The sequence below is a fragment of the Scleropages formosus genome, chromosome 12 (genome assembly GCF_900964775.1).
Source record: "Scleropages formosus chromosome 12, fSclFor1.1, whole genome shotgun sequence".
NCBI classification, from domain to species: Eukaryota; Metazoa; Chordata; class Actinopteri; order Osteoglossiformes; family Osteoglossidae; genus Scleropages; species Scleropages formosus.
The window spans coordinates 12343234-12356047 of record NC_041817.1 but is presented as its reverse complement, the minus strand read 5'-3'; the positions used below and the strand labels follow the sequence as shown (position 1 = coordinate 12356047).

Sequence of the window (12814 nt, the reverse complement as noted above, 5' to 3'; positions counted from 1 at the left end):
GCGGAATTAATGGTCAAAGCACTTGATCATACTGGAGTATAGTATAGCTTTTTTTACTAGTTTCTTATTCCCTGTGTATCTGTTTGTCAGACCATGTGAGCAGTCATTTGTCTATGAAGGACAGGCACAGCAGACACACGAAATCATACTTGGATTGACTGTGTGGTGGTCATTTCTCTCTCCTTGTATCCTTGTTTGTGTCTTCTGCCCAACTTCTTCCCTTCTTTTTTTATCATGTGGTAACCGGTCTTACTTGAATCCCGCTGCAGAGGCTCTTTCCCTTTCTCTTATAAAATTAGAAGAAACCCTTTACACCTCTGTTCCTGCAGTATCCTGTGATGGTTATGAATCAGACAACTTGATGTCTTTGTGAAATACTACCTGCAGTTTTGGATTAACAGCATGGAACACTCTCTGGTCACCACATTGCTTCAGGTAGGCCAGACATGGCCTCAGCAGAATTTATAGATGCATCCATAGGTGAGATGCTTCATACTCCAAGAGCTGCCATCCATGTTTTTAGAAATCTATTATAGACACACTTTCATACTAAGGGGGTGAGTTTCACAAAGTTCAATAAACAGAGCACAAAGGCAATGTTTTCTGTCCTGCTCTAACACAAACCCTGAGGAGCAACCATAGAATAAGGCATGTTCTTCTAGTTACTGGAATATGCGCATTCTTAATAAGGAATAACAAAAAAGGCGATGTTTTTGATTGCTTCCATGTTCTGCAACTTCCCCACATGTAACTCTCAGTAAATGGTTGTCTTCATGTATTTCATAAATGCAGTGAATCTACAAATGAAATCAATGTGTGTAGATAAGATCTGTATGAAACTCTTACATCCATTTATTGTGACCAAGACAGAAAGGACATGTTGCTGAAAAAACAATAGCTTTCAAAGTAGACATTTTACTTTATTATATTCAATTCCAGGAAAAGCAAGTAATGTGATGACTATACCTGTCACTTTTCCTGTGCTAGCAGATTTATTTTTGTCTGGGAAAGTTTTGACAAAAATTCCTCCAGTAAACTATACATTGAATCAAGGTATGACTTTGTGTCCAAAAGTGACCAAACACAAACTTCAGCTGAGAACCTAAGATTCTGCAGTCTTCAAAGATGGTTTTTCTTCCACACAAACATAGCTGACCTGAGCATTGTGGATGGACCTGGGAAGGAAAACCCAAAACACAAATGCAGGTAGTGTGGTCAAAATACTGAAGAGTCCCAGTAGCCCAAATATTTGTAAAAGCTAGTGCAGTGTCATGGGTGTAATCGCCATCTGGTTTCTCCATCCTGGCCATCCTCCAGTTTTTTCAAACCTTTGTAGGCTCAGAATTCTCTGCCCATGCCAGCCAAACCCAGCACAGAGACCAGACTAAAGCAAGGTGTTTGCCCAAACCGGGTGGGAAAAGAAGGACAACAATGTGATTAGTACTTTGCCTTCCTGTCTTTCCATGATTCAAAAGGGTTGTCTGCCAGGCTGCTCCATTCAAGTGAAAACGGAGGGCCAGATAACTCCCAGGCTTCCAGAGTCAACAAATATGGTCACAATGCTGCTGGAGCAATACAGGAGACCTCTTATTCAGTGAAGTATTGTTCTTTGCTGATCATATTGCAGAGTTGGCAAAGGGACTTCTCTATGGATTTTAAGAAAATTTTTCACGGGCTGTCAAACACTCTTATAAAACATTATTATTTTTTTCCTTTTTGTTGGTCCAGGGAGAACAATAAAAAGGGTTAAAATGTGTGCGAACATGAGTGGAATGCTATTGTAAATCTTACAAAATGAGACAGCATTCGGCAGAAAGTGGAGTAACACCGGGAACGTTTCTGCAAAATAAAGACCATGCAAAACAATAGTAAAACAGAAGGGTGCCTGCTGTTTGCAGGATCGCATAAGATTATAATGATGATACCACCTGATAAAAGTGATCAGCTTGCCAACCTAGTAAGTGTGATTCATTCATACACTAATCTCACATCTGGAGAAGCATCACCATTGGAACCTCTACCTCTCTGAACACTTTGACCCTTGACAACCATCCCTTAAACTACACTTTTATCCTTAAATCTAGGTATTTGTCTATTACAGCACAGTGCATCGGTGATATCACTCTTTGTTTGAAAGCTAATGAAACATACTACATTTGAAATAAAATTTCATCAAGCCTGGTGCTCCAAAAACTCCAAAGGTAGAGCTGAAAAGCAATGGTGCCCATAACCAACACACAGTGACATATGAAGATACAGTATCTGAAAGGGTGTACATTCATTCCTCACCTAATGGGGCTAATTTGTTCCATGAAATCATAGCGTTAGACAAATTCCCATTGTGAGAGGTTTGAATTACACTTACAGTATCCCCATTAAGGGGTACTATGTTTTTTTTGTGAAAACTGACTGTATCTTAAAGAATCTCCCCCCTTGATGACTCTCTCAGCTCCCTCAGTTCTTGCTTGTATTTCGACTCCATTTCTTGTCTAGCCCTATTAACGAGGAATACGAATCGCCTGACCTTCGCCTGTCCCCAACCATTCTTCCTGGATTCCCCACGGAAGAAAGCCCCCCGACTTGAGTCCGCCTCGACCGTCACGAGCTCCACCGTAAAAGTTTATGTATCATACAAGTCCTCCAAAACATCTGGCAGCATAGTGGTATAACATACTGCTGCCTTTGGATCCAAAGGTCATATGTTTGAATCTCACCTCTGGTTGTAATACCCTTGAACAAGGTACTTAGCCTAAATTGCTCTAGTAAAAATGGTTTAGCTTTATAAATGGGCAGATAATTGTTGATAGATTAACATTGCAAGTTGCTGTGGAGAAAAGCGTCAGCTAAATCGATAATTGTGAAGTTACTCTTTAGTTGCAATAGCGGATATTTCAAACTAACCCAGAACGTTCTGGTTATTCAGGTTCAGAGGGGTCCTGTATGTCACCCACACCATCATGGAGCACAGAGTAGGTCTAGCTTCAAGGCCTAACTTATGGACAGTTGTTGGCTCAGTTTCTAGGTAGGGCATGAGCTGCCTAGATATAGATAGCTTGGGAGAAAGACCCATGGCCTTCATTTTATTTATTTTTCCCTCTTGTCTTCCCCATGGACACTTGGCACATCACTGGTCTGAGAACCCCCGGCCATACTCAGAGCATTTTCCGCTGAAACCACATTGAATGTACGCAGCAGCTTCCAGCTCCCCATCTCAATATCAGTGGAGGTCACCCCTGCAGGATAAATTTTTGTGACTCTTTTAATTGTGTATCTAGGAGGAACATAGAACAGAGTGCAGAAAAACAAGCTCCCACCAATGGCTTAATGATTGAAAAACTGATTAAACAGGATTAGTCAGTGAGAATGAGAGGCTTGAAACTGGTGTGACATGATCAAGGATGTTTTTTATAGAGTCTATATTCATCCATTACAGCAATAACATTCAAATTTTGAGAAGATTTATTACTGGGATTACTGCATTGCTGTAGTATGCTTTTTGGAACTCGTCTCAGGTTAATACATGCTTTTTTCCTCAGATGGCCAGGCGGAAAAAAAATTCTTAATTTAACAGCTTTATGTCTGATCATTTCCATGGACTGTAGAATTACAGATAGATTTTGTGCTGAAGCAGTCAGTTTAACACGGACTTTTTAAAGTATATGATAAAAAGTGAAAGAAACACATCTTAGCACTAGTGGATTTTTGTCTCTTATCTAAATTGTAAAATCTTCAGAGAAATTTTCAACATTCACTTGTCCAGTAGTTTTTGATTCGATATAAGTGTGTATGTATTGTATATAAATACACGTAAATCTAAATGATGCAGAATATGGCTCCAGTTATTGCCATGGAACCTGGACTACGTGTCCAGACAGTTTACTTAGTCCAGCAACCACAAAATGTATCCTTGTTCTCCAGTCTTACATTACCCTGCCTTTTTTACCCCACCATTTTTACGTTGCATTTTGTTGTTTGGGGTTTTCATGGTTGTCAGCTAAATTGTTCCCTGAACAGGAAATGCACGTGATGCTCGCGTGCCGCTAGATCAACGTAAGATAGCTTTGTTGGAAGGACGGTCCTGCATTAGCGTGGGGCAGAGGGCAGAGGGGCTGCATGAACATTAGGGTCCACCCTCACGCCTCAGTGCGCCCGCTCAATAGGTACCACGCTTTCAACCATGACCTCATGTCTTTGTGCCAAATCCCAGCCATTCAGAGCCCTGTGCTCGGCTTAGTGTGACTCCGCCTGCTGCATCAACAAGCAGTACCGCTAAAGGGAGCCTGGGGCTGGGGAACGATGCTCACCTTGCCTTAAAACTATGGAGCACCAATGAAGCCTCCTCACGGGCATGGGTCAGCGCAACAGCTGCTTCTTTTATGTAGGTTTGATGTGTAACCGCTCCTGCAGCTTGGCACTGCAAACTTCCAAATTCGCAAAGTTCCATTTCATTCCTACTTAATGTACAGCATGTATGAGTGCAGTGGTACTTTTTCGGTGTTACAGAAAATGGTTTTCCTCAACCATATTTTAGTTACACTTATTCACACACGAAACTGTGATCATCATCGACTGCCTGAGACAGATTTGAGCTTGTTTTCATTACAGTCACCAGCAGGCTTGTCCTATCCATGTTGGATGCTATTAACATGATTTGTGACATTTACAAGGTGCTGTTGAAACTTAATTCAAGTAGAATATCCAGCTCTGAAGAGCTACTGTAATACGAGACTTTGTAAAAGCCTAGAAATAAATAAATAAAAGCAGTATAATGTGACTGTAAAATACACTACCTACAGAAACAAAACGGTCATAATTATTCTTTATGTCAAGACCCCCACTTAATTTTTTACACCGCTTCCTTTACATTTTTCTCAAACTCATACATACATTTCTTTAAAATCACTTAGAGAAAGAAAAAAATCACCAGTGCTTAACAAGAAAAACTATCCTTATTTACAGAGAAGGTTCACGGGAAGATAGAGTGCAGGCCAATCAGATTGTGTAGCTTTGAGTAAACCTCTCGTCCTTGGAGTTTAGGAGATTAACAGCTGACTTCGGTACAGCTACTCGATCCCCATTGTAAAAATCACTACACAGACTGTTTCCTTAGTTAACAACACAGCTACAGTTTATACAACTGCAAAGCAGTTTCTTTCATTAAATAAACCTTTCCCACAGTTGAATGTTTTGCCAACCGGTTATGGTGACTACCTCTATTCAATACATGCTGACATTCATATGTTTTATTGTTTTATTAGTTGCTTTTCCTTCACAGGGCTTCAAATAGAAGGACATCAACTAAAATATAAAAGACAGTTATGCTACATCCCATTTCTTTCAGCCACTCCTCACAGACCTCCAAAAGCACTACACCCCCTCTGACCCCAAACTGCTCTGTTGTGACTGTCAGCTTTGTGCATCTCTCTCGTCAGCTCTTGTTACTCTCATTACCTCTGTCCCCCGCTTGCTCCGAGGAATGTCAGCGATGCTGCGTTTTAATACTCAGAAAGACATGCGGGGTTAGAATTTTACAGCTGCAGTGCGCATGGAATCCATTGCATTCAGTGAATGAGTTGACATGAGCATCACTTCTCACTCACCCAACACTTCCTATATAAATATCTACATTTCAATTTCAATATAAAACTATCTGCAGCCTCTCTTTCTCATAACAATACTAAATTTCTTTTAATGTAAATTTTATTTTTAAACCTACAACAACATCACATCCTCTTTCCCACATCCCATCTTTCACTTTCACTCTAAATATGTTCTTGTGTAAACTATCATTCATCCTATTTTCAGCATTTCACATAAAAGCATGTCTTGCCTCAATTCTTTATTATGGTATACACTCAATACACCATTATATTAGGTACACCCCTTCTCCCTCAAGCACAGCCTGAATTCCTCAAGGCCAAAAAACACTGGAAATATTCCTTATGGATTTTGGTACATACTGACTTGAATGCACTGCACAGACCCTGCAGATTATTCTGGCTTAACACTCATGCTGCAAAGATCCTGGTTTCACCTGATCCTAAAGGTGCTCAAGTGGGTTCAGATCTGATGGATGAGCAGGCCGTTGGAATAAAATAAAGGCACTGTCATGTTCGGGGAACTATCTTAAGATTTTTCACACTATTATACTACCACCACCAGTCAGTTCCATTAATATCAGGCAGGATAAGTCCCAGGATTCATCTTTTACATCTGTTTCTGATATTGCCACCAGTATGAACATCCACGGTCAACAACCGCTCATCCCGAGCAGGGTTGTGGTGAGCCGGAGCCTTACCCAGCAGCACAGGGTGCAAGGCCGAAGGGGGAGGGGACAAACCCAGGACAGGAGCCACCAGTATGTCACAACAGAATCCGGAATTTGACAAACCAGGCAAAGTCTCAGTTTTGGTGGTTGCATTTCCACTAAAGCCTTATCTTCTCATTCTGAGCTGAAACTGGCATGGTCCTCTGCTGCTGTAACACAACAGCTTTAACGTCTGAAAAAGTATGCATTCAGAGATACCTTTTTGCACACCACTATGGTACTGAGTTGTTGTTATTGCACTTGCTTTAATAGCTGTAATCATTGCCTTATGACCTGTCACATTAACAAGGTGCTTTTGCACACAAGTGCTGCTGAGTGGATGTTTTCTATTACATCATTATCTGTTAACTTTAGACATTATAGTGTATAACAGTCCCCCATGTGTGGGTCTTTTTGAGATGTTGGAAACACCATGTCTACCTTCAACAACACACACACACACACACACACACACACACACACACACACACAGTCTAACACCGCTTATCCCAAGCAGGGTCACAGCAAGCCAGAGCCTAACCCACCAGCACAGGGCACAAGGCTGGAGGGGGTGGGGACATGTCCAGGATTGGACGCCAGGCCATTGCAAGGTACCCCAAGCAGGACTTGAACCCCAGACCCACCGGAGAGCAGGCCCTGGCCAAACCTGCAGCGCCACCGCATCCCCTTCAACAACAACACCACATTCAAAATTGCATAAATCATGCATCTTCCCCAATATAATATATAGAACAACAGGAATCAACCTCTGAACCGTATCTGTATCCTTTATACAGGCTGTGTTAGAGCCATATGATCTACTGTTTAGAATTAAGAAATCTGTGTACGCAACACAGTGGCCACTGAATCTGAGTAGAGATAAATATTTTTTATTATCATAGTGCTGTCTGTCACTACTCTGTCATTACGTTGCTATCGCTGATATTCGGATAAAGTTTTCTGCAGCTACTCGTGTGATGTACGCTGATTCATAAGGCGGAAAGAAACTAATTGTACTTAAGAATCACGCGTGTGCATCAATTTGGAGATGCTCTGACCCAGTCATCTGGCCATCACAATTTGGCCCTTGTCAAAGTCGCTCAGATCCTTACACTCGCCCATTTTTCCTGCTTCCAACACATCAAATTGAAGAACTGACTGTTCACTTGCTGCCTAATAAATCCCACACCTTGACAGGTGCCATTGTACCGAGATAATCGATGTCATTCACTTCACCTGTCAGTGGTTTTAATGTTTTGCCTGATCGATGTAAAACCACGTTATGTCAAACTTTCATGAAGTCTTCAGTTTTTGGTTCCTTTAGTTATAATTTTGCTATTAAGCCAGTACATGTCGGAGTCATTTCACTCAAATAATTATTTTAATGACAAATAATTTTCATGAGGGTGAGTTTTCAAACTGCTCCTGCCAGTGAAGCTGTGATTTCTGCTTTACTTAAGGAACACTATCACAGTTCTATTCCGGGTTTAAGCAAATGCCAGCTATTTAAACAAAATTGTTGCGGAACACCCAGCTGCACCATTTGTACCACAAAATATGAGTAATACTTTATTGCAAACCAGATTCTCTGCTTCATTAGTTGGAACTCTGAAAAAATAAGTATCAACAAGTTTCACTACACATAGATTTCACAGAAGCATTGTTTATTAGGTTGTCATGTGTCCTATTCTGCTTGTTAGCAGCTGACACTGATATGTATTCTATTAAGAATGTTCTTACTTTCTGCACTAACTGGTAGACTTAATTATGTGGCATATTTCATATGGTTCAGATTACAATTCAGTTTACAGTGTTTTACTGTGTTGATTTACTCCAACATCAATAACTGATTTTTCAGAATACACAATGATAATCTTTATCGTCTTTACAATGGGATGTCATTTGCAGTTATTTTTATATCATTTCCTCAGTACACAGAATTAACTCTAAGTTTCCTGGACAACAGGAATGGTTCATATTGTCTCTGCTTAGTGCCTGTTGCACATGGTGCTATAGGGAACCATACCGTCCCGCTGCTGTCTGTTGATCCTATTGTCTGTCATGTCGCTGCATGTCACCTACTGAATAAAGGCCGTCTGACTCCTAGCTTAAACACTGCAGCGAACTCAAAACCAACCATCAGACCCTATTCATTCACATGTGCTCAGTGGTGCGACAAGGACAGGGCTTTAGGTGGGAGAGAGAGAAAAGTTCACTTCACGCCGAGGGCTGCCAGGGCGACGGGAGACGACAGCGCTGGAGCTTCTGCTGTGGCAAGTTGCCCATTTGATTACTCAGATCTGTATGGATGTATAGCTCAGCTTCAGGTTGAGATTTAGAGCTGCGTTCTGCTCCGACACTGCCTGTAGTCGCCAAACTGCTCCAAAAAACAGCAAGAGACCATTTTACAGCGAGCACTGGTTGTGTCACTGTAACTTTTGACTGAAGTGCACGCAACCATCCGTTGAAATTTATCTTGTTCAAGTCAGAAATCACTAGCTATTTTTATTAGTAGCACCATTTTTATATTGAAATGGAACTGGATAATATTAGTCTGAATTCAACTGACAGAAACTGCCGCAGTCGCTAATTCAATGCTGCAGTTTGTCAAATATGTGCTTCCACAAGTATGGCTCAGTTTCTGATTTCTCTTTCTCTGACTGTTCCCTTGCAGTACTAATCATCAACCATGGGTGACTGGAGCTTCTTGGGAAACATCTTAGAGGAAGTAAATGAACACTCTACGGTAATAGGCAGGGTATGGCTGACCGTACTCTTTATTTTCAGGATTTTAATCCTGGGGACAGCAGCAGAGTTTGTTTGGGGAGATGAACAATCCGATTTTGTTTGCAACACCAAGCAACCAGGATGTGAGAATGTGTGCTACGACGAGGCCTTCCCCATCTCCCACATCAGGCTGTGGGTGCTCCAGATCATCTTTGTATCCACACCTTCGCTGGTGTACGTGGGCCATGCAGTGCACCACGTACACATGGAGGAGAAGCGCAAAGAGCGAGAGGAGGCAGAGATGAACCGCCAGCAAGAGATGGGTGAGGAGCAGCTGCCGCTGGCACCCGACCAGGGCAGTGTCCGCACTGCCAAAGAAACCAGCACCAAGGGCAGCAAGAAATTCCGCCTGGAGGGCACTCTACTTCGGACCTACGTCTGTCACATCATCTTCAAGACCCTGTTTGAGGTGGGCTTTGTGGTGGGGCAGTATTACCTCTATGGCTTCCATATCCTCCCCCTGTACAAATGTGGTCGCTGGCCCTGTCCCAACGTTGTTGACTGCTTTGTCTCACGACCCACCGAGAAGACCGTCTTCATTATCTTTATGGTGGCTGTGGCCTTTGTCTCGCTCTTTCTCAACTTTGTTGAGATCTGCTACCTAGGCATGAAGAAGATTCGCTTGTCTTTCCGCAAACCACCTCAGCCACAGGGAGCTGCTCTGGCCCCTGAAAGGAACATACCCTCCATCGCAGTCTTCTCCATCCAGAAAGCCAAGGGCTACAAATTGCTGGGTGATGACAAGCGTGCCTCCCACTTGTTCCCGCTGACAGAGGTGGGGATGGAGGCTGGCAGACTTCCTGCTGCATTTGAACCCCTAAAGGAGAAGGTGATGGAGCCAGTGCCTCTGGAGGAGTCCAAGGTGTACAATGAGACTCTTCCCTCCTATGTTCTGACCACTGAGCCAGAGAAGAAGGTTCCCCTGGAGGAGGAAGAACAAGAGGAAGATCAAGAAGAGCAGGAGGAACCTTCCGCTGAAGGAGAGATGGAGGCTACAGAGACAACAGAGGACATGAGGCCCCTCAGCAGCCTGAGCAAAGCCAGCAGCAGGGCGAGGTCAGACGACTTGACTGTGTGAGCCTAGGTGGCAAAACACATGTAGAGCACAACAGGGGCACAGCATGGGAAACATGGCTTTCCACAGGAGACGATATGTCATTCCCAACACGAGATAAAATGTAATACCAGCTAGTTATCTGAAACAAAAAAATGACTTTGAAAGCTAGTTAGGAACCCAACCTATGTACTCTTAAATGAAACATGAATTTGAATTTTATGCAGCTTCTCAGAATGTTTCTGTTCGGCAAATAAATCATACAAATAAAGCACAACAAAGCAAAGCTGGTGAGCATGTAGATACAGACAGTGAAAAAAGTTTAGTTGTACACGCAATAAGCTGGTTCTAATTTTTAATCTTTTTTATCAGTACACAGTCCAATCATAAGCGACTGATATTCACAATTTGGGATTAACTTTTTTGCAAAGTGCCATGGTGCAAAGCACAGATTTTCCAAAGCAGAGGTACTGTATATGATATAATAACAGTCAGGGTATAGATAACCGGCTGGTATATTCTGTGGTATGTGTGCACTCAGTTCACCTCAGATGTGCTTCACCTCATCACTAACTCTACTGAATGCTTTAAACAATGTCTATGAAAAATTTCTTGGATAATTATTTATAGACAGGGTTTGCTTTTTCAGGTCTGTTGAGGGATATTCGGGGATGGATTCTGTTGTTATACTATGTTCAGCGAAAAAACAAATGAAAAGCTGGAAACAGAGAAAAGGATGGCTTGTGAGCTCACTCATTTGTATGTTTGCTATGTTCAAATTGTGCCTTGCCATGTTTGTATGCATACAACACTGCACTCTCAGTAACTTTTCTTTTTTTAAATAAATAACATTTTTATTGATAACCATTTGAACCATGGGAACAACTGCTGGCCAAATCCTCTCTCTTCTCCCTGTACAAACAGCAGTCATGTTGATAAAGGTCATGCTCTATCAGCACAAAGTATTGTTGAACAGGACACAATAAAAAAAATCACATCCATTACTGAAAAAGACATCTATGACAATATCATAAAGATTTTTCATTTTACTTTTCACCTTTCTATATTTAAAATAGCTGAAACTTGAAACTAGTTGTTTAAGAACTGTGTATTGTCGAATACTTTATTGCAGTACAAGTACATTTTGGCAGAGCTACAGTTTAACGTTTCATGTTCATGCCAGTTTCTTTCACCTCTACTCATCAAATATTACTGAAAGTTTCAAACAGCAGGCATATTATATTCAGTCAATGTTGAATTGCAGACATACGGTACACATACAACATTGACATTGTACCATGAAATTTCTTATGACTGTTTGTAATATTATTAAATAATTTCTGCAAGATAGTCTCTAATTTGTGGTTTTATCTAAGAAGTGATAAAGACAACTGACAGTTCAATCATTCAGTTATACTAAAGGGTGACAAGTGCTCTCTGTTACGAATAATTGAAAAAAGGTTGCAGTGTAGTTTTACTAATAAAAAGAGGAGGCAGGGTCATAGAGGACAGGCATGTTTTTCATGTCAGTTCTTCCTGTTTGAGTTCTTTTTTACTGACACCTTGCTTGTGGCTCCCTCTATTGATGGAAGTTCCACTAGATGAAAGTCAACATGGCTCTCTTTAAATGCAGTAGAATTTCTTTCAGTCATCTAGAAAGAAAAGGAATTTTTATTTATAATCACGCAAGGCAAACCTGTAAGGATGAAGACACCTGACATCAATTCCCTTACAGTTCTGTCAGTAAGTCTATTAACAAAACCTGAATCTTAACAAAGACATGCTGTTCAGGTTCCCCCATAGTGTGTGAGTGACAGAGAGAGCGTGTTCTACTGCTGTATGGTGAGTGACCCAGTGTAAGTAGTGTATCTAACAGTGTAAGTCACCTTGGTGAATAGGGTGGGGGCTGATAACACTACATAGAGTTCATTGGAAGTTGCTTTGGAGAAAAGCATCTGCTAAATAAATAAATGTAACAAAACATGGGTGAGATTATTTAACAAATTCACACACACACACTTTCTGAACCGCTTGTCCCATACGGGGTCACGGGGAACCGGAGCCTACCCGGCAACACAGGGCGTAAGGCCGGAGGGGACACACCCAGGATGGGACGCCAGTCCGTCGCTAGGCACCCCAAGCGGGACTCGAACCCCAGACCCACTGGAGAGCAGGACTGGGGTCCAACCCACTGCACCACTGCACCCCCACTATTTAACAAATTCATAAAATGGAAAAGTAATGAAGTCTTGTCCCATAACAAAAACATTGTGAAATTCATTACACACACACACATTTTCAGAACCGCTTGTCCCATACGGGGTCACGGGGAACCGGAGCCTAACCCGGCAACTCAGGGCGTAAGGCTAGAGGGGGAGGGGACACACCGAGGACGGGACGCCAGTCCGTCACAAGGCACCCCAAGCGGGACTCGAACCCCAGACCCACTGGAGAGCAGGACTGGGGTCCAACCCACTGCACCACTGCACCCCCACTATTTAACAAATTCATAAAATGGAAAAGTAATGAAGTCTTGTCCCATAACAAAAACATTGTGAAATTCATTACACTCACTACTTAAAATTACTAATACATACTGTCCAGTATTTGGCAAATATTTGTAAATATGGTTACAAAAACTAAACCAAGAAACTTACCCCTTAACA

The 12814-nt window shown here is 41.9% G+C and overlaps 1 protein-coding gene across 1 annotated transcript; it reads left to right on the top strand.

The window, feature by feature from the left end:
* Positions 1 to 8996: 8996 nt before the first annotated feature.
* LOC108937850 (gap junction alpha-8 protein-like) lies at positions 8997 to 10172 on the top strand. Its single transcript, XM_018758028.1, has one exon. The coding sequence runs from the start codon at positions 8997 to 8999 to the stop codon at positions 10170 to 10172; it is 1176 nt and encodes a 391-aa protein (XP_018613544.1).
* The last annotated feature ends 2642 nt before the right edge of the window (positions 10173 to 12814 follow it).